Genomic DNA, 27492 nt, shown 5'->3' with positions numbered 1-27492 from the left:
TGTGCCCTTGTGAGACCCACCTGCAGAACTGTGCCCAGGTCTGGGGTCCTCAGCACAAGAAATACATGGACCTGTCAGAGAGGCTCCAGAGGAGACCACAAAAATGATCAAAGGGCTGGAACATCTCCTCATGTTTGTGTTTGCAGCAGGATGGAAATCTCCCCAGCAAATCAAGTGGGGAGATCCATCCTCAGGGGGTTGCTCAGACATCTAGACAGCTTTTCTGGGTCCTGGAGAGCCCCAGGCTCAGGTCTGTGCTGCCTGTAGCCCCAGCAGCCGTGCAGGGAGGAGGCAGGGCTCTGTCTGCCGCCTCTCCCATTTCCCCAGCAGATGCAGGAATGCTTTGATGTCCACTTCCCCAGCCCCAGTGCCCAGCACCAGGATTAACCACCAGTCAGATGTCTCCATCGACTCCAAATAAATCTTCTAAACTCAGACAAGCACCACTCAGAGGGGTCCCAGCTTCCCCCTCTTGCAGAATGAGAGTTAAAAGTAGTTTTTCCCCCCTGCACCTGCCTCTCTGAAGCCAAGGCTGTGTTTTATTTTTAAAACCTAAGTTTCTTGGTGGTTGGCTCCTCTCCTGGAGTGCACAGGCCAGGGATAAATAGAAAAGTTGCCCATCTCAGTGGTACAAAGAAGGTGAGCAGTGTGGAACGTGCTCACATGGGTTGGAAGAAACTCTTCCCCCCGCTCCCCCAATCTCTTCTTCCTATAACCAAGACAGAAATGCAGCTCTAGGGACGATCCTTCAGAAAAATACTGAATTTTGCTCCCTTTTGCATGTTTATGAAAGTGTTCTATTTGTCTCTAAGGGGTTTTTGGGTCAAAGTTAGCATGCCCTGTGCAGATCTCTGAAGCCTGGCTCAGTCCCACTTAAATGGGTTCAGTGAGGCTGAATTATTTTTTGTTAAAGCCCATGTGTTTACATTTCATAAGCTTATTTTAAAACACATGTGTATACAAGAGCAGGCTTATTTATATGGCAGATTGGCCTGCTGTGTCCTTACCTGACTTAAGTGTCAAGGAAGCAGCTTTTTTTAACTTTTTACAAGCAGAGTTTAAAATAAAATACTGGTTTGCTGTGCGCCAGTGAATCTGCCCAAGAGAGGAGGTCAGGACAAGGTCTTGTTTTCCAACTGTAAAATGTTATTTTGCTTACTTACAGAGCTTCCTCTCACCAGCCATCATTTTAGGTTAGTATGTTAACAACAGCTATAGGTAAAAAAAGAAAAAAAAAAAAAAAAAAAAAAAAAAAAACAACAAACAACATTTATGTTCCCCAGAGTCTTGGCAAGCCAAAATCTCCAAGTAGCCAGGCTTCCCAGTGAAACAGCTTTTGGGAACTTTCCATCAGTAAAGCAGGATTTGCTGGGTGACCCATTCTACCCAGGTTCTTGGCAAGATTTCTGATTTCAAGTACCCCAGGGAAATACTTGAGAAAAGCCTTTTTGGAGAGATCTTGGCATTTTCTACTTGCCCTGGAGGAAGGATTTTATTCTTGATTTTAATCATATGAACTGGTAACACACCAGTGCAGCTGCAGGAAAGTGAGGAGCACTTATGGTGGTGCGGTTCAGTGTTGGAGTGTGAGGAGATGTGTGTGGACCTTAAAGCAGGATGGGGAGGGTGAGGAGAGCCCCAGGGAGCTACAAATTTACACAAAAGCAAAGGGAAGCTTTGACCGTAGGACATAAAATTCATCTTTCACAGAGGATGAGAAGCCCACATGTATTTTTATGCCTGTGCTTGGAGAACTTTTCCTGCTTCTATCAAGCTTCCACGTGGGGCTGGTGGACATGGACATGAGGACCTAGGAGGTAATGAGAGAAGTGTTGACATTTACACCCAGGAGAGAGCTGGAGCAGACACAGAGTGAGGGATGGTTTCCATCCAGAGCAGCTGTAAACCAAAGCCCTGACCACTGGTGGTTATTTAAAGACTCCAGCAGCATTTCCTGCCATGGGAAGGTGCTTGGCCCACGTTCAGCCTGGGCGACTGCTCTCTGCAAAGCCAAATAAACAACAGCCACTTGAACTTTCCACCTTGCAGGCTCAGCCAGATGCCTCATCCTGGGCCATGATCAGGCACTGCACCTCAGGTGGGCCTTGTGGATGAGCCTCTTTGGAGGATCCAGAGCGATCACCACATTTTGGGGTTGAGGGTGCATCTCCTGTCTCTGAAGGACCCTAGCGAAAGAGTTTGGTGCTGTTTGGGGCTGAGAGAGGGCATTTGGGAAGGGAGATCTGTGTCTCCATGCAGGTCCATGTCCTTCAGTGACCTTGGGCAGGGCAAAGGGAGGAAATTATATCCTTTAACTCTAGAAGTGTGCTTTAGATGCTCCATCTCAGAGGAGGAGCACAGTTCAAGTGGCCAAGACCAGGAATCTCATCCATCAATCCAGGCATGGTGGTAATGTGTGACTGCAGTGACCATCTGATCTGCAGGATGTCCATGAGGGTGCCAAGGCATTAGGGGTGAGATGCCCATAGCAATGCTTCACCCCTTGGGGAGGTTGGAGGTGGTCCCTTCCAACCTCAGCCCTCCTGTGACAGTCAATATGAGATGTCACAATCCTCTGTAGGCATTTTGTTGCTTTTATTGAGTTGTAGTCAACACGATGCACGTCCTTCCCTACTTCTGACCCTTCCCCGTGAGCTGAGATGTTTCAGCAACTCACATGAACCCTGCAGTGGATGTTCCTCAAGTCCAGCTCCTCAGCCTGGGAACTTTTGCAAGACTTGGCAGCAGGGCTGTTGCAGGAGTATTCCACACAGGACCCAAAAATCTTGCTGTCGGTGCAGCGTCGGCCGGCCTGGGCGCGGGGTCAGGTCCCTCAGAAATCAGACTGTTGACGAACAAGCTTGAGCACATTCAAATGTTTCGTCTGATTTTCTTGGACTGCAGAGTTTCCAAGGAAGCCAAAAAGCTGGCTGCTCCTCTTGTTGACTCTGCAGACCAGAAATACAGCTGGGTTCAGTGAAATAAGGAAGCTCACAATTCTTGCACTGGTGTAGAAAAGAGAGGAAAAGCTCAATTTGGAAAAGCTCAAATGTCTTTCTAGAGATAAAAATAATTTCAAGGTGGTGCTCTCTCCTGCCTGACATCCCTCTGAATTTCTGGCAAAGAAGCAAATCCAGTGGCATTTCACTTGATCAAGTTTGAAAAGTGTGTCCACACAAGCTTTGGGGAGTGCAGAGAGAAGCTGTGCCAGCACTGAGCTGGGATGAGAGCACAGGAGACTTCAGGCAGGAAAAGAGCATCACTTTAAACTGCAAATGAACCCTGAAATGACAAGAAACTTGAAGCAAGCCCACATTTCGGGTCAGGCTGGCCGTGAATCAGCTCTAGAAAACGAAAGACAAAACTTTCTGACTTCAGTTCAAGTTATGAACTTACAAACTCTCATTTATCTGGTTTCATGGATGTGAGCCAGAGACATTTTTTGAGGTTAGTGGATGGGACAGCTTCCTGAAAATGAACTCATTGAGAAAGGCATGATTTGGAGACAAAGTTTGTCTCAAATTCTCATCTTGTACAAGGCTGGGTTAATGTGACATGGAAATACCTTCTGTATAGCCCAGAGTTGCTCTTGAGCATCCTCCATCCATTTAGTGCTCTCTGCTAAAATGCAGAGGCATGATAAATCACTTCCAAAAATGAAAGTTGAAAAAAAAACAAATCAGATTTTAAACTCATCTGAATGACAACAAATGTGTAAAAAGCTTTTGCACAGGACAGCCATGTAACCTCACTCCATTCCCCCAAGATAACAAGCACAGAGTGGCAGTGAGCTGTGGACAAGTGGGGCAGCCCATGGTCCAGCTTTGTGATTTCATGGCTCAGAGATGGGGATCAGAATAGGAGTGTCTCACATGTTGGTGGTTTTTGTCAGCAAATCTTAGTAGTTTTATTTTTTTTCAGAACAAGGCTATTTTCCCTCCACTCTGTTTCCCTTTAAAACACCGATTTATTTTTGCCGTTGCTTTAAAAATGGCTGTGTATTCCCCACAACTGTCTTCAGGCATTACAAAAATCAGAATATTGCCTGAAGCTAGGCATAAAAATGCAGCAGAGGCGTCATGCAGGCAGCTGGGCTAAAATTGGTATCTGCTAAAGTTAGGGGAGAATTTCATGGAGCTGTTGTTTTATTGAAGGGGACGGGTTGAAGACCTGGGTTTTATCAATGCCCTGGCATCAGAGGGATGCACTACTGGTCCTGCATGCTGTGAATGTTCCTCATCCTGGGTGCTGTGGCTGCAAGCTGGAAGGGTGGCTGGGATGTGCTCCTGGTGAGGAGTTGGAGGTGTTGTCACCAGCTTTGGAGGCAGCGATGCCGCAATGATGCTCCTGCCTGCAGTTTTGCTGGAGAAGTGGGTGAGCTCAGAGTTGATCCTTAGTATTAACTAAAGGCTCCTCTTCTTACACTGTGCCAGTCTCCTGGGAGCAGATTTGGGGCAGGAGTTCCTCTGTGCTTGAGTTAGGTGATGGCTCCATGGGTGCACCCAGCCAGATGCAGATCACCACAGTCCTGCCAGCTTGTGAGGCTCAGACAGGGAGGCTGTGGGTCCAGCCACATGGGACAGGTTGGTTGGAATTTCCAAACCTTGCAGGGACGTCTCTTGCTGAGGTCCCCACAACCTTTCAGGTGCCACTATCTGGTGGAGCTTGAGGGAAGTCCCTCTGTTTCTAGTAAATGCCAGACCAGGACGTGCTAATGACAGCAGAGAGGATGTGCTCCATCTGTGTGACGAATGACACTTACAGGAGATCTGGAAACAGGATGGGGATGTTTTATTGACCAGCTGATAAAAGAAAATGCCAGGGAAATTCCCCTATGGGAATACACGACAGAGTTTCACCCCATGGCTCAGCATTGAATTACAGTGCTCGTTTAGCAACCCTTGGCTGCCTGTCCCAGTGCTGCCCACAGTGCCCTGCCAGTACAGCTGCCTGTTTGTAGAGACATGGGCTGGGAACGGATCAAGCTGAAAATAAACTTTTTTATTTATTTTTTAACTCCCCCAAGGCATGATCGACTCCATGGTGCCTTTGCCAAGACAGCCTCGTGCTGGTAGAACTGAGCCAAACCAGTACCTGCTGATTTTTCACTGGAGCAGATGAACCCCATGTCATGTGGCTGGAAGGGACATCTTCAGTCCCTCTCCACTCCCTCTGTCCCACTGTGGTCCAGCCCACACCAGGCTTGTTTTGCTCTTGGTTGTCATGTGCAATTCCAAATTTAAATTATTTGTGAAGCAGCAAAACATCCTTTGTGCTGGCTGCTGAAGTACTGTACACATCTGTGTCTGTAGGGTTTTTCTTCTAGGATAGTGAAATAGTATGGATTTTAGCATGGAACCAGGTATATTAATAGGAATGCCCTAATTTTGCTTTTTCTCTGTACCAAAGGAGCTTACAATGGGGGAATTAATTGAGCCTTAACTCAGCACTGGGTGTTCTGCAAAGTCTCCATAGATATTCCTCGATGTTTTGTTTTCTGTTTGCAGCAGCCTGGCTCTTTAGGAAGCAGCATGAAAAAGAGGTGGAGAAAAACCCTCCCAGGATACACTCATGGCCAACAGAACAGGGAATGTCTGTCTGCCTCCTCCCCAGGCTGAAACCCTCTTATGTGTCTCTGGGAGCAGAGGGACAGGGACCATTCTGGACGGATTTCAAAGCCAGTATTTAACCCAGACATCTGGTTACTGGTGTTGCTTTTTCATTCACCTCCTTTCCCTTTTTCCCTGCTGAGAGGCAGAGCATGTGTGTGTGTGTGTGTGCATTCCCAGAAACATTTACTATCATCAGTCGGCTTCATCATAAATGATGAATTTGAGCTTGCAGCTTCCTTTACCCAGGGAGCTCATTTGCTTTCAGCTTGATTAGAGCCTGCTCCAGCACAGCAAGGGTGGCTTGGAAATGCCACCCACGCCAGGGTGTCAAAATGCCTCAGAAACCATCCGGGAGCCAAGCAGAGCCGGGAAGCCAAGCAGAGCTGGAGCAGCTTGCGTGTCTCCAGGCCATTAAAGCTCACCCCTGGGGCTGGGGAGGATGTGCAGAGCACGGATGAAACGCTGCATCCTGCCTGTCCCATCCCTGCTGGATCCGGCCCTAGGAGCTGAGGAAGTTTTCCTGCTTAGCAGGGTGGGGAGGCTTCACATCTCAGCCTTTATTTAGTTTTCAGGTGATAAAAGCGTCGCTTCCTTGCCTGGCGCGTCAGAGCAGCCAGCACCTTCAAACGCTCCACTTTCTCCAGGGAATTTGCATTTCCCTAAAGGCAGCACCAGATTTATGCAAAAATCTAGATGAAAGGCAAGGCATGCTGGTGAGTAAGCTTTCCTGGGTACTTCCTGAACAGTCAGACCCTCTCCTTCCAACCTTTTGGGATTTTGGGGAGAAGTGATGCTGACTGCAGGTTCCTCCAGCCCCAAAAACACTTGGTGATGACCACTTCACCTCCATGTTGTCCCAAGAGTGGTATCAGTCTGGAAAGGTGCTTTGAGGTTATGACATCCCACTGTTGGATTTGCTTTTCCTGGGTGCACCATTCCCTCTTGTTATGGTGTTCAGGTGGTGTTTCCTCTCTAGACAGGATGGATTTCTTCCTCTTCCTGCCATTCCCCTGAGAATGTGGTCCTTCTCATTCAGTGATCTCCAAAATCACCTGGGTGCAGTCCATCAAAGCCAGCTGGCTGTGCTGCATGACCTTCTCCTTGCTTTCCCTGACAGGATGGGAAGAGCACCAAGTATCATCATCCAACAGTGGCTCTGACATGAGCTTTTTGCTCATGCAAATCATTGCAGTTTCCCTTCCTGAAATACCAGGGCGTTTGCTGGCTTTTACAAAGCCACCGCTGGAAATCCTTCCTGTGAATGACAGGAACAGGATTGGATGACTCTTCATCTTCTGTATCAAAAGACAGTTCATTTAAGTTCAAGAAGTGCCAGGATCTGTATAGTTTGCCATCTTTTTTTAGCTGGTTTCGCCTCCAACAGCGGCTGGGAGCAGCCTTGGCATGCCAGAGCATCTCTTGTGTGACAAGTGAGGATGTGATTTAAAATCTGCTCATCTGGGCCTGCAGCAGCTGCTCCCTGTTTCTGGTGTGCAGCCCAGAAAGGGACAGGCTTGATGGTAATTGGGGAGCCCATTTCTGCAGTCCAAAACCACCAAGTCCCAAGCTGCAGCATTGTAGGGCTCCACCCCAAAGGATTTTTCAATTTTTCATCCCATTTTCCTAATTCTGAGTGTCCTGTTCCAGCAAGGTTTTTTAATGCCTTGGTTAAACTTGAATCCAGTTTGAACCCCACGTGATGAAGTTGCAAGTGGGAAGCTGGGTGGGAGCTGATGTGGAGAACCCAGGGGAAGAGTCATGGTGACACCCAACCACTCTGGCCATCAGACACTCAGAGAATCATGCAATGGTTTGGGATGGAAAGGACCTTTATAAAGGTTATCTAGTTTCAACCATGCTGCCATGGACAGCGACACCTTCCATTGAAACCAGGTTGTTTAAGGCCTCATCCAGCCTGGCATTGAATATTTCCAGGGATGGGGCAGCCCCAGCTTCTGGGGACAATCTGTTTCAGTGTGTCACCACTCCCACCATAACAAATTTCCTCCTTATGTTCAATATGAACCTGCCCTCTTTAAGTTTAAAGCTATTGCTTTTTGTACTATCACTACAGACCCATGTAAAAGTCTTTTTGAATCTTTTTTTTTTTCAACCTCTCTTTAATACATTGAAAGCCTGCAGTGAAGTCTCCCTGATCACCAATTCCTGAGCTGGAGAAAGAGCCACTGCCAAATCCTCATCTTTTTATGCCCATCTGAGCCCAGCTGCAAGGTGCATTTCCAAAGGGCTTTGGGTTTCAGAAGTTCTGTAGTTGGGAAAAGACCTTCAAGTTGCACCAAGGGAGGTTCAGGTTGAATATCAGGAAGAGTTTCTTCACTGAAGGAGTGACTCAGCATTGGAATGGACTGCTCAGGGAACTGATGGAAAACATCCTTGAAGTGTTCAAAAATGGGTAGACATGGTAGTCAGGAATGTGGTTTGGTGGGGCAGGATGGTACTTGGTTGAAGGATGGACTTGATGAGCATGGAGATCCTTTCCAACCTGAATGATTTTTTAATTCTGTCAACAGTTCTGTTATTCTGATTTGTAGACCCTGAGCTCTCCACTGCCTTATTCTCCTTCCTCCAAGTGATGCTTGATCCTCCTTCCTCCTCCTTCCAGTTTAGTCCCCCATCTCCCATGTGGACAAGGTGCAAATCAGGCTGAGGACATGAGGCAGTGCTTTACACACCAGGCAGGCTTGGCAGAGAGAGTGGAGACATTGCTGTCCCTCCAGCAAGAACAGCTGTGACTTTCAGCATTTCATGCCCTTTGATCTTTTATTTGAAAGAAAACCACCTTCATTTGCTTTGCGAGCTCCCATGGGTGGAGGGCAACTCTTAGCACAGCTTTGGGGTTTTGATCAGGAGTGGCAGGGCCAAGGGATTTTGTCCTTGTTGCTGAGGATGGCTGGGCCCAGGAGGGTAGGAGAGGCTGCAGGGGAACAGGAGAGGGCACAGGATCAAGCTATGCTGTAGCCATGCATCCTAAACTGGCAGCTTGGAAGTACCCACCTTTGTCCCTAGAGCTTTATCAACGTGTTGCTTTTGCAGAGCACTTGTCCTGTGGCAACCATGGAGCTCTGCTGTGGCTTTGTGCTGGAGCTAAGGAGTTTTCTGGAAGAGGGTTTTAGGGAAAAACATCTCTGCAGGACCTGAGCATGATGTGTTGTGGGGTCTTGATAACATCGCCAGACCTTGCTACATCCTACCCAGGAGCAGCCTGTTTTCCCATCTCCCTTCACTTGCTCCATGGCTTTTAATTACCCTGGCTGACGCTCAACTGTGTTTCCTGCAGGACCTCTCTGTATTGTTGATACTCCTGAGGGGACATTTCTCACCTACATGGAGCATCTCTGTCCCATCCTGCTGGAAAAGGGACATCCCTGGAGGGGCTGTTTTAAGAGACAGTTTCTGCTGTTAAAGTGACAATAGCCGTGGCTGGAGAGGATGAGAAGGAGACAACCCAGGGGGTTTCCTTTCAGCACTGTCCCCATGGGCTTGGTGGCTGCCTTCAGAAGTGCTTTGATGTCCTTCACACAGGAGAGGGCTGGTGGTGCTTCCACGTCCCAGCAGCCTGTTATGATCTGTGTGACCCTGTCTCCATGGGGTGAAATGTGTACAACAAAAAGTGCAGAGCAACAGCAAGATGGTTTGGGAGGACAACCCCAAACCCAAGCAGCACAGGGTCTCGATGGTGGAGGAAGCTCAGAGACCCACAAACACCATCTAAACCTGGTGCCATTGACTTGGAAGAGGTGCCTTTCTCCAGAGCTTGGCTTCTCTGGACAATCCTGACCATAGCTTGATGCCACCAGAGATCTTTCCATGGGACACATCACAGGCAGAGCATGTTCTGTCCTGTGTTGCATGCCCAGCATGTCACAGAACACTATTTCAACATTGTCTGCAGGTCAAAATCCACCCTTTGGGTAGATTCGAGTCCCTCGGAGCCCCCTTCATCAGCAAACTTCCATCAAAGCCACCGCAGGCTGTCCAGGCTGGGGCTTGTGCAAGAGGCGCCAGTGACGCAGGCAGGGCTCTGGTGGCCTTGGGTCAGGGCTCCTGGTGGCCTGACCAGGTAATGTAGGGACAACTTCCCATCAGAATCCCCCCTCTGAGGAGGGACATTGCAAATAGCAAAGTTCAGGTCTTGTGGGACAGAGGTTCAGGCTCAAACTGTACCTCAAAGGGGAGGTCATGGCAGCTCCTCCCTGCCCTTCCTAGGAGTGTGCTGCTGTTTCTCATGTTTGCCCCAAAAAACACATCATTCTGCACCCCCACCCCCAGGCTTTGCCACCTGCCACAAGTATTAAATTGGCTCAAAATACTGTGAGAAACCACAAGAAAAAAGCTGAACAGATGTTCAAGTGCACCAGAGTTTCAGGGTGGGAGAGACACGTGGCAGTGGCACTTGTTGGGGGGGACCACTGGGGTCAGTTTGCCCCCAGTGTGTGTTTTGGGGCGAGGATGCTGCTTTGGGATTCTTTTCTTTCCTAAGATACTGTTGGACAAGGCTTGAAGCCTGGAAATGCCCAATCACACATAGATTTGCTTTTTTTTCCCCTGATTCTTCTGGCCAAAAGAAATCCCTGAAGGATGAGGGGAGCTGGCCCCCAGTATTTGGGGTGCCTGACTTCCCTGTGAGTTGGGCGCCGGAGCGTGGGGACCATCCATCCCCAAATGACCAAACTTTTCACCCCTCCCCAAAAAAACCCTCTAGGGCACACCCTCTGCAGATTTGGGAGGCAGCCAGCCCCAAGCCTGTTATTACTTTTCCCCATGGAGTTGGCCTCTCTTCCTCCCCCTTCTTTTTTCTTTTTTTTTTCTCCTTTCCCTTCAAATCCAAGCCAGGAAAAGCCTCTGACATCGGCACACGGCTGCAAGCTCCTCGTGGCTGCTGGGGGAAGGCAGTGGAGGGAATATCCCAGACCATAAAACCAGGATCTCACTGTGAGCAGGGCCACCGGTGGCTGCCTGTGAGTTGTCCACTGCTGGGGACAGGGTGGGAGGGATGGATGGGGGACTTTGTTCAGCTGGGGGGGTTCCTTTTCCCCTCAGTGCAGAAGGTTTAGTGCCTTTTTGTGGTTTTTATGATTCTCTGGTGGCTGAATCTCTTCTGGTACAAGATGGAATTAGGTTAAAAAGCTGTCCATGGAGACCTCAAATTCGAGTTGCTTGGGGGCTGCGTGAGAAGGGAAAAGCTGAAATTCCAGCTACAGGGCTGTTGAAGGGGTGCTTGAAGCATCATGTTTCCTCCAGGGCATTGCCCTCTGAGTTCTGGACAGGAGAGGCAGTCCTGACACTGGTGGCATCACAGGAATTCCAGTGTGAGCACAGGGTCCATGTCCAGGGGTTATGAATCTCGGTGAGAGGGAAAAACAACTCCCAAAGGACCTTTGGAGACACTTTCCACTCTGTGCCTCAGCCTCTCTTCAAAGACAAAAGGTGCAAATACAAGATAAGAAAGGGTTGATCATGTTACCAGTGCTTCTGGTGCATTCCCAGCTTGCACAGTGCTGGGAAGACTTTGCTCTTCTTTTTATCTGGCTGGCTGGCTTGCTGCCTCAGTTTCCCCATTCCTCTCTCTTTCCTGGTGTCCTGAGTGCCTCCTGCTTGCAAATGCTGGCATCTTTCCCTGCTCTAAATGCTACCAAACTCTTTAAGTCCAACTGGAGCTGTAAAATCAAGGGCTGCACAGCTCTCTTTGGCAAAATTTTGTGTTAGCCAGTATTTACTGCACACCAAAAAGGATGTGGGGAAAGATGCATGACTTGGTTTATCTTGCAGGTGTGTTTTCATGGGCTGCCAAGAGCCCCCCATCACTCTGCCTCAACACCTGTGCATTTTTAATCCTCCTTGTTGTGTTTTGCTCAGAAAACATCACGTGCAGCAAGAAAAACAACCTAAAAATTAACCCCTTGGAGGAAAAACCCCACAATGCTTCCCTGGCAGATGGTGCCAGGCACTGCTTTACTCCTGGCAGCAGGTACCCCACAGCCACCACGGTACCCAGCATGGCTTTTCCAGGACATCCCATCTGTTCTGTCCAGCTCTGCCCCTGGAGCAGGATGTGCTGGTGCTGCTTGCACCTCTCCCCACAGATGCTGGCTCCTGCTGGGTGTTTTGTTTCCGTCGCTCTCCTCACGGACCTTTCCTGTTTCCTTCCGTGCGGATGCAACTGGAGGAAATCTCAGCACATTGGCTGTGTCCCAGCTGCAGTCACAGGCTGGGGACAGCACTGTGGCTCTCTGTGTCCTGGGATCTGTTCTCCCTGGCAGTGATGGTGACGGTGGCAGTGGTGATGCTGCTCGTGCTGGTGGAACCCAGTGTGGCAGTGGTAGTGTTGCTCATAGTGGTGGCAGCAGCTACACTGGTGGCAATGCTTGGAATGATGGCAGTGCCGCTGCTGATGCTGGTGGCAGTGGTCGTGTTGGTGGCAGTGGTGCTGGTCATGCTGGTGGCAGTGGTAGTGATGGCAGTGGTGCTCCTCCCACTGATAGCAGTGGTGACGCTGCTGGCAGTGGTGGTGCTCATGGCAGTGGTGATTGTGGTGGTTGTGGCAATAGAGACAGTGGTGGTGCTGCTGATTCTGGTTGCAGTGGTGGTGGTGGCAGTGGTGACACTGGTGGCAATGGTGACAGTGGTGGTACTGCTGGTACAAATTTTACGTGTGCAGCTGAGCCTCACAGGCCTGCTCCCAGTGGTTACTCATGTCAGTGGCAATGCATGTGTGCAGAAACTTCTGCATGGTCGTAACTGGAAATACTCAGAAACTTGGATTCAATTCTCAGGGTGATGGAAGTGCGTGTTGGGAGCAGGGAGAGCAGGACTTCATTTGCTACGTGAGCTGAAAGCAGGAGAGAGGTCAAGAAAGTGTGATACAGCTGGATGTTTTGTTGGATTTCTCTGAAGATGAACTTTGAACAGGAGATGTGCTCACTCCGAGATCGCTGTATTTATGTACGGGTGAGATACACATTGTTTGGGTGAGTGAGAGCCTTTGTTCCGAGTCCCGCTGCTAAAGCTCATGTGGAGCGACACTTTGGCTCTGCAGAGCTTCCTTTTCCTTCTCTTGGGGATGTGCTGTGTTTAGGAAAACCTGACTCCACCATCTGTGTCCTGCTAGCCGGGTACCAGCAGCACAGCCATCAGGTCAGGCAGCTGCTCACCGCTCCAACCGAGCTCTTCCAGTCACCGGGTGAAGAAGATCTGACCTTTATTTTCCATCAAGTTGCCCTGAGGAAGATCAGCCTCATTCCTCTGTTGCAGGTTCAGTCCCTGGACATCTGGGATGAGGCCAAGACATTTGTAATGGCCTTGCCACACTGCAAATATTTCAGAGAGCCCTGTGATCCCCTCAGCTGTGAGGGTGTAAGACAAGGAGATGATGGCTCAGTGGTCCCTTTCCCTAAGAGCAGCAGCCTTCAATCAGTTGTTAACACTGCCAGGTCCACCACTAAACCACGTGCCACATCTGTGAACACTTCCATCTTTGAACGCTTCCAGGGATACTGATTTCACCACTTCCCTGGGCAGCCTTCTCCAATGTCTGAGCACCCTTCTAGTGAAGAAATTTTTCCTTATACCCAATCTAAACCTCCCCTGGCACAGCTTGAGGCTGTTTCATCTTGTCCTGTCCTTTGTTATGTGGAAGAAGAGACCAACCCCCACCTGGCTACAGCCTCCCTTCATCGAGGTTCCCCAAGACGGGTTTGAGCCTGACAGGCCAGCACTGCATTGCTGAGCATCCTCATCCAGGGCTTGTTCACTGTGTCCTCACATGCTTCCTCTACATCCCCCGGAGCGCTCAAATGAGAAGGATTTATATTCCACTTGGCAGGTTATTAATATTAGCTGAAATTCCCTTTTCCACATTGTTCTGCCACGCTTAATATGGAGATCAGCATCGCAGCCTGAACCGCCGGGGATGATTTGTGATTGAATACCCATTAGGGATTTATGGGCTTTGGGACTGAATTGCTGGGATGTGTGATTGCCAAAATACTTGAAACGCTTCCACTGGAGAGAGGAGACCTTGTGGGAAAGGAGCACTCGCTGTTCTCGTAGGCAGGCGGTTCCCACTGAGCCTCCCTTACTGGCAGCGAGCACGCCCAAGCCAATAAAAAATTGTCCAGGATCCAGAGCACCAATGGAGCATGAACTGTGTGCTGGATGATGACAGGGGGCAGCGCTGGCATTGGTGCTGGCAGCAGCTCCCAGCCCCACGGGGCTGCTCAGCAGGTGGGATTTAATCCAGGACATGGGTAAACATGGCCACAGTTTGTATTGATGTCCCTGGCAGCTGGTTAAAACGAGGTATGAGGTTGGTTGGAGGGAGAAAAGTCATTTTTTTGATGCTTTCTCATGTGCACCTCTGGTGCTGGTATGTCAGATCAGATTGATCATCAGGATCAGATCGAATCATTAGGACAGATGGCATTAAACACACTGGAAGCCTGAAGAGCAAAGGCATGAAAAGTAAAAGCAAAATATCCTCAATTCCTTTGTTTCACTGGGCTTTCAAGCTGATGGTTTGAGGCAATTCCTACTTTGCATCAGCTCTTCCCTTGCCCCACAGCAGGCAACTGTGGCTGCCCATCTCTCCCACCTCCCATCCCTTTTTGTGGTTATGTTGGCCAGCAGATTGGCAGCTGGACATGTAGGAGCCACACAGCCAAAACCAGCCCAGAATCACCCTCCAGAAATAACAAATTGGTTCTTACCCAGCCATGGTGAGATCGTCTTGGGAAGAAGCAGACCCCACAGACAAAGTGATAGGTGGGCTCATCACTGAAAAAGCAGGGTGAACACTGTGGGGGAAGCAGGTTTCCCAGCCCATCTTGCAGGATGATTGCAAGCTTTGAGGAAAAATTCTACCTGCTGTGGTCCAGGTGGGGAGGATCAGCTACCCTGGGGGGTTCAGCATCATCTGTGGGCTGAGCTGCTCTGAATCACACCTAAAATGCTGCAGAGAGGCAGCCCTCACCTCACTTCCATGCCTCAGCCAAGGTCCCAGCCTCCATCAGCTCTGATGGAACCCTAAACTCTGATTTCTCAATGGGGACTGGAAAGTAATCCCCCCTGAATGTCCCACTCATCCCCTGCAGCCCAGGCAGGGTTTGAACTTTGCAGAACATCCTTGCAGGACTCTGGGATAGCATTATCCCCTTCTTTGTGGGCAAAAAAGTGTGAAGTCAGGTGTGATAGAAAATGGTTGTTGGGAAGAGTCTGTGATTTTAGCAGCCAAACTGGGCACATTCAGCAGAGCAGTTCTGCTTCCCCTGACACCTCACCTGGCTTTTTTCCTGTTGCTATTTAATTTTTTCATTCCTGGGTACCACTGAAGAAGCAGGAGGTGTTAAACACGTTGTAAATGATGCTCAGGCCTGGACAAACCCATTGTCAGCACCCAGGTGCTGTTATGAGCTGATCAGGGCTCAGCTCATCTCCCTGCTCCCACCTTGTCTCATTGCATAAGGGTTAAACAATCCAGAGGGGAAAGTTTCTGACTGCTATGAGGAGAGCTAAAGGGGTGCCTGCTGGCCTGGCTCGGGTTACTTATGTGCTTATGGTCTATTTTGAGGCTCTGGCCACCCAGCACTAAGCAGCCACTGACCTGGGGAAGGACCAGCTTCAAAACAAGAGTCCAGTGGGGAACAACCTGGGGAGGCTCTGGCTGGGTTTCCCTAAGCTCTGAGTGGGGCTGGCAGAGCCCTTGCCTCCCTGCTGGGCCCATCATCTCATGGATTTGAGTATTTGCACAGTGGGAGTTGATTTCTTTCTTAATTCTTCCCAGTGCCATCCTTGAAAGCAAAGATGCCACAGGTGGAGGGGCCGGGCTCCGTTACTGGGAGCGATGTGCCGGCGGTGTGGGAATGTGGATGAGCAGGCAGGGAGACACATCCATCACCAACCCTGGCAAAACCACACACACACAACCCCCTCCTTGCCCCCCCCCCCTCCCCAAGATAGCTCATTTGCAGGCAGCTTAATTCTCCTAAGAGCATTAGAGGTGCATTTAGTGGACATGAGCCCAGCGCCAGGAGCATGTGGCCGATTAGCAGCAGCGGCAGCTGGTTTCGGGCACAGCGTGCATTTGGGGTGGAGATACTCAACGTGCTTTTTGGGGACACAAAGGTGAGGTCTGGGGGGGTCTGGATGGGTGTCAGGGGGGTCAGCTGGCATGAATTGGGTGCTTAATTCCACCAGCAGGTGCAGGTGTTGGGTGGTATATGGGAGCAAGGCCTTCCCTGCCATGTGATTTCTGTTCTGCAGGTGAAATGTGAGTTGCCCCCTCTGGCTTTCCAGTGCCATTTCAGCTCTCCAGACGATATTTCAGCTTTAGCTTTAAATACCACCTCACTTTCTAATTTGTGATCTCCTGTTAAGATGAGAATGGTCAGGGAGGCTCACAGGGGATGTAGAAAGTGATGGTGCCTTCAGGGGCGCCCACACCAGCCAGGGGCTTCCTTGGGGAGGAGCACACTCTCACCACCACATTTCCCTTTCTCTCCCCCGCAGCCTCGCTCTGCACTGGGATTTATGGAGGTGCTGAGGAGCAGCTGTGAGCCCCACAACCCCCAGCAGCCCGCCCTGTGAAGCAGCAGCCCCCGGCCGCCTCTCCTCGTCCCGCCCAGCACCCCGACCCTCCGACTCAACCATTCAAGGCTCCCGTGCATGGATCGCCCCAGCGAGGCACCGCTGCCCGACGCCGCCGACGCCGCCCCGTAGGCTCCCGGCCCCCCGTGCCGCCCCCAAGTACTCCACATACCCCGATGGGGTAACGTGACGGGGCCACCCTCCCGCCACCACCAAGCACCCCCCATATGCAGAGGCCTTTCTAGAGCGCCCGGGAGCGCGCGGCACCAGAGGCAGCAGCCGCTTGCCGTCACACACACACAGAGGACGCCAACACTACAGCAAAGGGATTTTTTTTAATTATTATTATTATTATTTCATTAATATTATTTTTTCCCCCCCATCTGGCTTTTTTTTTTCCCCCTGGGAGGCTTGTGGTGTGTCAAGGAAGCTGGTGCGCTCCCAGGAGTTGGGATTATTTGCACAACGTCTGAGTTCTCGATCCTCTTTTATTTTTATTTTTGAAGCACAGAGGGGTCGTTGGGTTTTTGTTTGGTTTTGGTTTTTTTTGCCCCTCCACACCACTCTTTTCTTGGGTTTGTCCCCTGCCACTGTCAGCACCACCTCACCTTCCCACTGTCCCCACCATGGCCCGGATGAACCGCCCTGCACCTGTGGAGGTCTGCTACAAAAACATGAGGTTCCTCATCACCCACAACCCCACCAATGCCACGCTCAGCACCTTTTTGGAGGTAAGGAGGAGAGATTGGAAGGTGTGGACCAGGGTCCAATTGCATATTTTGGGGCTAAAAACTGATGTCGATGAGAGGGCAGCACATCCCCTTTGGTACCACAGCCCCTGGTGGCATCCTGGGGCAGTGGATCCAATCATTGCCAGCTTTTTGGAATGGGATGATTTTCAGCAGGCCAAGTGTGATGTTTGGGCACGGTAGAGATGGAGCAGAGTTTCCCCATTCCTGTTGCATCCCTTGCCAGATCCACTAGCACATCATGTCACAGGGTTTTGTAGTGATGCACATGGGTGCACACAACCTGCTCCGTCCCTCCCAGCACCTCAATAATGGCTTTTGATCCCAAATATCCCAGGGTATTTCCAGTGCCTAGAGTATGTTGGGTAGTGCTGGAGAGCTTGTTGTTAAAGAGCCAGCACTGGTAGCAGCTGTGTGAGTGCCACTCCTCAGGGTGGCTGTGAAGGTGGCTGTAATTTGGGGACAGCCACCCCATACTCGCTGCAGAGGGCGATGGGGACCACACTAGTGGGAAGGGAGAAAAATTCCCCTTTTCTCCAGTCTCTTAGACTTTTGGCCAGGCTGCTGAGCATGTGGGGCTCGCCACGGTCTGGTGAGCGGCCGTGGGGAACAAAGGAGGTGGATCACTGGGGATGATCTCATGGTTCCCGGCGAGGCCGGCGCACCGGGCGCGTAATCCGGGGGCAATCCTCGCGCCGGGCACTGAGCCATGCTGGAAGCATCCCAAGGCCCACGCCTGAGCCTGCAGCGGGTTGGAGCGATGATGGGATACAGCAGCGAGGTGGAGAAGGAGCCCCTGAGCCATCTGTGAGATGCTGAGCTCGGCTGGCGGGGCATGCTACGACTCCCACACTGCTGCCTCCATGCATTTCTGCACCAGGAGTGTGACCTCAGCAGGCACAAACAATTTCTCCTTCAGAGGACTGGCACCCATGTCAGGGATGTTTCTTTGCCTGAGGTATAAAATCCCTGCTGATGAGGCTGTCAGGGCTTAAAAATAAATGGCCCCATTGGTACTCGTGACTCTGAGGAGTCATGAAGATGCTGCTTAAAAATCCTACAAGGCCACGTGGCTTCAGTGTCCTGGGATTTTGTGTTTCCTTGTGCCTGCCAGGGATGGACCATGAGTCAAGGGTTCAGAGAAGGGCCACAGCACTGTTTAAGGGTCCACACTGCTCCACATGGTCATAGCAGGGCTTGGATGTGTCAGGGTTAAGTGGGGTGCATTTGGCAGGGTCTGTTCAGACCCCTCCTTCTCCTTCCCTCCCCAGGACCTGAAGAAGTATGGTGCCACCACGGTCGTGCGAGTGTGTGAAGTGACCTATGACAAGACCCCCCTGGAGAAGGACGGCATCACTGTCATGGTAGGTGGGCAGCAGGATGGGCACCGAGGGGCTGCCCCAACACCACCCTTAAAAATCTCATCCCCTGGGGCTGTTAAACACCCTGGCAGCCCAGTACAGCATCACACTGAGGCAGGAGCAGAGCTGGAAGCCCAGCTGAGCTGAGCTGAGGCTGGTGCTTTAAAAAGAGCCGTGCTGCCCACGCAGCCGAAACTGTGACTCACTGGCTGAGTCGGCAGCTGCCTCCCTGCCTGTTGCTCAGGCTCTGAAGCATCCAGGGATGAGAGCTCCTGATCCCACGAGGAAGATGCACGTGGTTCCCATTCCCCCCGGCGTTATCTTATCCTGGGGGGTGCTGTGAGCTCTTCCAGCAGCTGGTTGGTGCAGCTGGGGGGGATGAAAGGGAGCAGGCAGCAAGCTGGGAAAGGCAGAGCACGCAGCTGCCGGGGCTGTATCTTGGCTGATAGGTAATTGAAGATGATGTCAGATGTGATAGCCTTGCCAGGGAGTTCAGCTCCAGCTGGGAAGTGAGGCTCTGCTTATTATTTAGGGAAGGGTTTGGAAATGCCTTGTGTCTCCTGGGGTGGTCGTCTGTGTGTAGGACCTCTTAATATAGCTCTGTCTGTATAATGTATATCCTAGAGAGAGAGGAGGCTCTTAGATCCTCAGGGATATGGGTGGATAATCCCATGGCTCTCTAGATACAGATCCTCCAGATGCAGATGTCTCTAGATAGAGATGCAATCTCTGTCTCTACTGGATGTATCTTGGAAATATCACTGTATCCTGCATATATGAATCTGTATGTTTGAGATCATATCTGCTCACTTACACACCAAATTCTGCATTTTACCCCATTTCTAACTGGAGCCTCCAGTCTGAGTTCCTATATCTAGGATATATGTACCTCTTTACATCTCTTACATCTCTCTTATGTGGAGAGATACATATCTAGGATGTGTTTTGTATAGAGAGTTAGAGAAACTATACAGGACACTGTATAGAAGCTAAATAGCTTCTATATCAACATTTCTATAACCATACAGAAACTATATAAGGCAAATCAAGAGATATCTATAATCTGGTTTTCTATAGATAGATGTATCTCTGCAGATACAGAAATATCTCTATAATTATATCAAATCTCTGTATATTTTTGAGATATCATGGTATATATTTTTATTTGATATACACAGTTTGGTATGTTTTTATCTGTATCCTCATCTATTTATCTGTATCCTCATAGATATATCTGGCATATAAATATATCTTGGTGCACAAGTCTGATGAGGAACAGCTGAGGATTTTTAGCCTGGAGAAAAGGAGACTTGGGAAAGATCTTTCCTCTCTAAAACTCCCTTAAAGGAGGTTGTAGCCAGGTGGGGGTTGCTACCTGTCAGGTAGCAAGCAACAGGACAGGAGGAAATGACATTTAGTTGCTCCATGGGAGGTTTAGATTGGATATTAGAAAAAATTTCTTCACTGAAAAGGTTGTCAAGCATTGAAACAGCCTGCCCAGGGAAGTGGTGGAGTCACCATCCCTGGAGGGGTTTAGAAGAGCTGTAGATGTGGCACTTGGAGACACGGTTTAGTGGTGGCCTTGCCCAGTGCTGGGGTAACAGTTGGACTTGACAATCTTAGAGGGCTTTTCCAACCTAAACAATTCCATGCTTCTATATATAGACCATATATAGGTCTGTATATGGAGAAGTGAAGGCTCTGGGGAGACCTTAAAGCCTCTTCCAGTCCCTAAAGGGGCTGCAGGGGAGCTGGACTATTTACACAGGCATGTAGTGATAGACCAAGGGGCAATGTCTTTCAACTGACAGAGAGCAGATTTAGAGGAGACATAAGGAAAAAGGTTTTTATCATGAGAGTGGTGAGACACTGGCACAAGTTGCCCAGAGAAGTTGAGGCTGCCCCAGCTCTGGAAGTGTTCATGGCCAGGTTGCAGCAAGCTGGGGTAGTGGAAGGTGTCCCTGCCATGGCAGAGGGTTGGACTAGATGATATTTGAAGGTGCTTTCCATCCCAAACCATTCCATCAGGGGATGATTCTGTAGGGTGCTGTGTCATCCCTGGTGTGAGCCCCTGACCTGCACTCAAGGCTGCAGGGAGGACATGGCCCTGCAGGAGGAGATGGCCTTGCAGGACAGGCACAGGCCAGCCAGGGAGGCTGGCTCAAACACTGCAAATACCCTGAAGCCCAGAGTGCTCCTTTGCTATCAAATCCCAACAGAAATCTCACCACCTGTTCAAACACTGAAGTGAAGCAGCTTATTTTGCCATCTCACACCAAGGGTGACTCCAGCACAGCAGCTTAGTGACTCACTCCTCAAAATCTAGGATTAGGGCCCAGTACCCCCCACCCTTCAGGGCTCACCAAGCCACATCCTCTCAAGGGATGCTTCCCTTCCTGTCTCTCTCTGCCAGTGCTGCATAGCCAGTGGCCATGCTCCTCCTGACAAATCTGTTTTGGGAAAGAAATCCCCATTTTGGGATACTTAACCTTCATAACTGAGCCCAGGGCTGAGGGATATCAAATGCAGAATCCATTTGACCAACTTCCTCACCATGCTCCAATTTTGAACCCCTGCAATTTGAGGATGAAGCTCAGAAGGAGATGAGATTTTTTTGTTTTCATCTCTAAATAGCCTTTCCTGAAGGATGGTATTTGAATGGCCCCATTTGGAGTGATCTCCCTTCCTTTGACTCTCTCTCTAGGGCTGTGTTAGTGGGTCCCCAGACCATTCTTTTGGTGTTCCCCTCCATGTGTTGCAGGAAGCTGAATTTCAGCACCTCATCAAGCTCTGAGATTTCAACCTTCTTCAATCCACCTTTGCTCAAATCCCCTACAGTGTGCTCCCAAATTCTGGAATTAGGAGCTGGCAGGGAAGAGGATGGGAACTGCATCACCCCAAAGCTCAGTGAGCTCATCTGGATGGGGATGGAGCATGAGGTGGCCATCCTGGTCTGCAGAAGCAGGAGGTCATGGGGACCATGCTGCACATCCTACAGGTGCTCCTGCAGGCTGAACCTGTCCATAGGAGTCCAGAGGACTCCAGACCTAGATTTGTGTGGCTTCAAACCCTGAGCCAAAGCAGCCAGGGAATTCCTGTATGCCAGATGATGCCACAAAACCACTGTATCCCCACAGAGCTACTCTGTGAGCCCAGTTCTGGCACTCTTCTACCTCCCTGCAGCTGAGGCCCCAAACATCATCACCCTGAGTAAAAAACAGCCCCTGAAAGGTTTTCCCCAGAGACTTGACAACATTTCTCTCTTCCCAACCTTGCAGGATTGGCCATTTGATGATGGAGCACCTCCTCCCAGCAAGATTGTGGAAGATTGGCTCAACTTGTTGAAGACCAAGTTCTGCGAGGACCCCGGGTGCTGCGTGGCCGTGCACTGCGTGGCCGGCCTGGGGCGGTGAGTCCAAGCCCAGCACCTCAGCTGCCAGCCCTCATGAATGCAGCAGAGGGAAAACCATGCCAGCTCTCCTCTTCCCCTTCCCCAGCCCCACTCTGAGCAGGGTTTTGTCCCAGCTGCCACCTCCCCAGGAAGGAGGAGAGGGACAACCATGCCAGTACTCCTCCTTCCTTTTCCCAGTCCCTCTTTGAGCACGGTTTTGTGAAACTTTAGTGGGAATAGGTGTTGATGGGGGGGATTTTCTACCTGACCTTCTCCTTGAACTTTAAACGATGGATATCAGCCTCTGGGCTGTGTGACTGGGGAGTGACAGCCACTGCTTCTGCCTTTCAGTGCTCCTGTCCTTGTCGCACTGGCCTTGATCGAGAGTGGGATGAAGTATGAAGATGCCATCCAGTTCATCCGACAGTAAGTGGAGCAGTGTTGGGGTGTTAGGGTAGAATGTCCCTCTCTGAGGGAATGGAGACATCTGGCATGTCCCAGGGTTTGGTTTTTTTGGTGACACCAGGGTTGCTTTTCTCTCCTTTGCGAGTGGGAAAACAATGCATTGGCATGGAGCATCCCTGAGGGGATTTTGGCAGTCGCCCCACCTCTGCCCCACGTGTTTACTCCCCAGCTCTCCATGTCCTGGGACTCAAAGGGTGGATGAGCAAGGAAAGCTGCTGGGCTCAGTGCCTGTCTCCATCCCTGGAGGGTGCACCTGGCTTCAGCCTCCAAAATCCCTTCCTGCTCCAGGCAGGGGAGCTCAGCCCCCCAACAAGAGTGGTTTGGGGTGGGAGGGATCTCATGCCACACCTCTGACTCTTCTGGCATTTCTCTGTCCCTGCAGGAAGCGCAGAGGAGCCATCAACAGCAAGCAGCTGACGTACTTGGAAAAATACCGACCAAAGCAGAGACTCCGATTTAAGGACCCTCATAACCACAAGAACAAATGCTGCATCATGTAACCTCAATGACCTCTTGCCAAAATCCGTGCACAGACCCCCAGGCACTCGCACACATCCCACCCCTCACCTCCTGGCCCAGCCCTGCACTCCCCACATGCTGTCCCTCTGCCAGGGCTGGGCTGGGGACATGGAGCATCTCCAGTGTGTTCCAGCACTCACAGCACACTCGTCTTGCTGGATCCCCAAAAAAGGCTGCTCTCTCCAGCTGCAGCCCCAAGGAGGGAAGGCAGCACTGCCCTTAGACTCTTGGTGTTAGCAGGCAATGAGCTCGTGTGACTGTTCTTCATCACCATCCTCCTCTCCCCTTTCCCCTCCCATTGCACTGAGAGTGGTGGGCAAAGGGTGCTTGGTTTGGGGTGATGCAGGCAGGGCTCTGCCAGCTGAGAAGGGATGGGGTGCAGAAGGGCCAGAGCACCCCCAGAAAAGCCTTTTCCCACCTCTTCCCCATAAATAAGGGCTGCAGCAGCAGGGATGGAGGTGGGGATGGCACAGTGGCCTCGGGGGGAAAGGTGGTGATAGCAGGGAGAGGTGACAGGGGCTCTCAGCTCAGTGACCCTTGTGACCAGGGGAAGGGCTGAGCTAAGACCCCCAGCACCATTCCCTTTCTCCTGGCCCCTCTGTCAGCTCACCACCTCCCTGTTGCCTCAATGCCAGCCAGGATGCTGCAGATGGGGCTTGCTGGGAGCTTGCTCCAGTGAAGGCAGAGCTGCTGGGAACCTCAGGGACCACAGCAGGGCTTGGAGGCACTCAGCTTTGCTTGGGTGCTGGATCAGCACTGGGTCCCCCAAAGTGTGGGGTGCTCTTATTTACAGGTTCCAAATTCAGTGCCCAGGGTGGTGGGTTCTCTGCTGCCCTGTCCCCACCCCTGAGCTGTGGCACAAACCCCAATTCTGGCTGCAGTGCCCTGGGGACACAGTGTGCCTCTCAAGGCACATCCATGTCCTCCACCACCACTGCATTTGCTGGCCAAGGGGCTGGGCTGCAGCTCTCCTAGGGCATTTGGGGTGTTCCTGGCAAGAGCACATCACCTAATTTTGCACCTGCCTTTTCCATATCTGTACCAAGGCACCTGGCACACACCCAGCTGGGGTGGGCTCAGAGCTGCCCCTGAGCTGGGACATGAAACATCTCTCAACTTTCTGCCTTTGAACGCTTGCAGCAGCTGGAGCAGTGGGCACGTAGGGGGTGTGGGGGTGGGTTTTTTTCTTTAAATGAGGATAACAAGAAATTTGCTAATTAAAGGAAAAAAAAACTTAAAAAAAAATACCCTGTTTGTCTTCCACACATCCTCTGGCCATTCTGTCTCCTGTCACTGCCCAGTAGAGCCCAGGAGGTGACCCATGGTCCCCCAGACTGATCCCCAGCACTGTGTCACAGCTGGCTGCCATCCACTACCACCAGGACACACATGTGGCCCAGGGGATGCTCCAGGTGTCCTTTGGGCCCACTGCTGCTCACACCTCAGCTGCAGAGGATCACAGTTGTTGGGACAAGGAGGGCTGATCTTTCTTCCACCTCTTGGGGTTTTAGGCTGAGCAGCTTGAGATGCCCTCAGTGTCCTGTTGACCCTGAGTTGGGTCTCTCCAAAGGTTTGTGTGCCTCCCAAAACGTAGATATGCAGAGACATTGGCTTCAGGGCGTTCATCTCTTGGGACAGGTGGTGAGGAAGGCTGGTTAGACACCTTCAGTACCTGCAGGAGGCTGGGGCCTGCTTTGTACCACCACATGGGTGAGCAGCTGAGGTGTTTGGAGCTGTTTCCAGCACCACTTCACTGGTCCTGATAGAGGCCGACCCCACTGCAGGGCAGGGAAGGCGCTGAGTCAGCTGGGGACCCTCCACATGTGGCCCTGGAGTTGTCACACCCCACACCTTGGGCCTGTCCAACATTGTGGGTCAGCCCTCAATCCCTTGAGTTTCTCCTGCTCTATCCCAGGCTGTTGGTTCCCATGACTCGTGGAGAAGGCTTAAGGGTCTGTGTTGATTGGGAATAGTGTGGATTGGGCTGATAAACAGGCCTGACCCTGTATTAGAGCACCCTGCTGGGTGGGTCACCATCCCCTTCCTGCTTAGGTCTGTCCTCCTGCTGCTAAAATAGGCGCTGCTCCTTCCCCAGGGACATAGGAGGTGGCTTGGCATTGTGGTGGTGACAGCCCCAGTCCCTGCTAGCCAGGAAACCTCCCAATCCCATGCCCTTCCTTGTGGGAACTGTTGCTTTATGGGCCTGCAGACCTTTCTGTCTTGGCAAGATGAGTTTTCCTCACCCATGCTCTTGGCAGCATCACCTGGAACGTTGCCCGGGGCAGGAGGTCCTGGGATTCAGCCACGATGCCTTTGAGCTGGACTCAGGCTGGGGACAGAGGGATTTGAATTCAGCCTCCTTTGGCCACTCTTGAGCAAGACTTCACTTAGGTCTCAGCCTGGGTGGAACATGAGGGGGACAGGCTTTGCTTTATGTAGCATCAACCCAATCACCTTAAAATTAGGGAGCTTCTGGTATAAAAGCAGTCCTTGATCTGGCCATGTGGCCAAATCCTGAGGGCATCTGGCTGGCAGGGTGGCATCTTGATCCTCCTCAGTTTATGATTCACTGAAAAAAAACTACAAAAACCAACAAATCATGCCGATTTAATTGTCCTAGATATTTTTCCTTTTTTTTGTTTTCATGGATATCTCCCCCTTAACCCTAAAATGGGCTGCTTCCATGGAAAGGATACCTTGGCAGCCCAAGAGCTGCTGTTTTGCATGAAGGGCTGAATTCAAAAGTTTCTCTGGGCTGGACTGCCAAATATTTGGGATTTTTTTTTAATATGGACTTGGGCTCCTTCCTCTGAGGTACCAGCTCCTCGATGTTTCAGCCTAGAGAAGGTTACAGAAGCAACAGACTGGGGAAATTGAGAGGTCTTCCAAGGGGGGTTTGGGTTAGAAATCTCAAAGAGCTCAAAAGTCTTGAGACAGTTTGGCAAGGGGGAAGGTTGAAACTCAGTAGACAACACCAGACAAGGGCTCATGGTTTGGGCTGCTCTTGGGTTCTCTCCTTGTGCACTAATCCTCATTTCACCTCAAATGCCAAGATGCTGAAAGGAGAGCCTTAAAAACCTGATGTATTTGCCAACACTGTCACTGCTCTGGTTGTTTCCATCGAGTCCTGGCAGATGTCACAGGGAGCAGACACCCCCATGGCTTTGGCTACAAAGCAGCCACCTCATCCTGCCCTTTTCTCCAGAAGCAAAAGCTCAAACTGGGTTTTAATCATTTCTCACCCCTATCCCCCTCTTATCCACCTCCTCACCTTCCGTGGAATTCCCACAATTTGCAGGGACAAGGCTCCAAATTGGTGCAAGAACTTTAGAGACCCAAGGGATGGCAAAGCAGAGGTGCCCCAACATCAAACCAAGAGCCTGCAGCCTTTACCCAGGAGTCAGTCATGTCTGAGCCTCGTGTGAGGGAATAAATCTGAGCAGGAATTGTAGCTGTGTCCTCTCACCAGTGGCACACAGCACACATATGGCCTCAAATATCCCTTCTGTTGTTTGTTTTCCAATCAGATGGAGCACGTGGAGGGGGTGGGATGGTGGGAAGGCAGGAAATGTGGCCATCACGAATGTCCAGCTCTTAATTTCAGAAAGTTCTGGTGACACACATGTAAAGACTTCACATTTGTAAATTGATATTACGAGTCTTGCAGTAAGGCTGACACTGTGGTGCTTGGGCTGGGAGCTTCAGAGGTTTATGTGGAACAGATTTCCCGAGAAAGCAGAGTCTGGCTCTACCCACAACAGAACGAGTCGTTTCCTTTTTTATTTTTTTTCATTGGGTTTGTTTGGTTTTTATTAGTCCCAGTGGGAAAGCTCACAGGGAGATTCGTGACTTCCATGCAGTTTCCAAGGTCTTGGATCTATTTTGCTGCCAGCACGCTGGGTAGGTGCAGCTTGGCGGGTGGCTTTGGATGGGATTCTGTCTGGTGGGAGACAAATGTGGCTGGTTCTTGGCACAGAGGGGAGTCCTGGGCCGGCCTCTTGCAGACATTCCCGGGGAGGGGGCGTTCCGCTGCTTCCCTTCAGACTATGATCTCCCAATGAACTCTCCACTTCCCTGCTGTTCCTTTCTGTGCAACAAAGAACTGCATATTTTCCTTTTTAACCCCCTGAGCAACCATAGCAGTGTGTAGATTAAGCCCAGATGACTTTTTTTTTTGGTTGAGTTTTTTGGGGGTTTTTTTTTGGGATTTTTTTTTTTTTTTTGGTCTGAGCCATAGCTAAATTATTGTACCCAATGCTTTTTGTATCAGATGGCATCACTTTGAATATGCAGATGAGGTATAGGATCTTGACACTTTATAACCTTTTTAAAAAGAAACTTGTCTGTTTACTTAATGTCTTGTGTAAAAAGGAAAAAAAAATGTATGCCTTCCGTAATCACTTTTTTTTTTGGTTTTTTGAGTTTTATGAAATTACGGTGGTTACACTCCAGCAGCAAAATAAAAAAGCGTTCACTGTTTTGTACATCCCTGTGTGCCTGGTGCTGCTAATGGGAATTGTCAGGATGTGGGAGGCAAAGGCAGAGCTGAACTCTGGCCAAGGGTGGAAGTGTATGGGGGAGTTTGTTCTGGCTGGAGAAGAGAGGGCTTCAGGAAGGCCTTAGAGCACCTTCAGTGCTACAAGAGAACTGGAGAGAGAATTTGCAAGGGCTTAGGGTGACAGGACGACAGGGAATGGCTTCAGACTGACAGAGGATGGGTTTAGAAGAAGAAATTCTTGCCTGTGAGGGTGGTGAGGTCCTGGCACAGGTTGCCCAGAGAAGCTGTGGCTGCC

The 27492-nt window shown here is 50.6% G+C and overlaps 1 protein-coding gene across 3 annotated transcripts in view; it reads left to right on the top strand.

Moving 5' to 3' along the window:
• Positions 1-27183, top strand: part of PTP4A3 (protein tyrosine phosphatase 4A3) — a 41992-nt gene extending 14809 nt beyond the window's left edge. For 2 of the 3 annotated variants that reach the window (XM_066566836.1, XM_066566854.1), the window contains exons 2-6: positions 16137-16945; positions 18235-18327; positions 21603-21733; positions 22067-22141; positions 22563-27183. In XM_066566836.1, the coding sequence (XP_066422933.1) occupies positions 16841-16945; positions 18235-18327; positions 21603-21733; positions 22067-22141; positions 22563-22680 (522 nt within the window). In that variant the 5' untranslated portion in view covers positions 16137-16840 and the 3' untranslated portion in view covers positions 22681-27183. Of the gene's footprint in view, positions 1-13303; positions 13456-16136; positions 16946-18234; positions 18328-21602; positions 21734-22066; positions 22142-22562 lie in introns of those variants that run through there. The other variant, XM_066566846.1, reaches the window with a different exon arrangement.
• Positions 27184-27492: the final 309 nt, after the last annotated feature.

Source organism: Molothrus aeneus, chromosome 1 (assembly GCF_037042795.1).
Source record: "Molothrus aeneus isolate 106 chromosome 1, BPBGC_Maene_1.0, whole genome shotgun sequence".
Taxonomy (NCBI): Eukaryota; Metazoa; Chordata; class Aves; order Passeriformes; family Icteridae; genus Molothrus; species Molothrus aeneus.
This window is presented reverse-complemented; position numbering and strand designations above follow the sequence as displayed.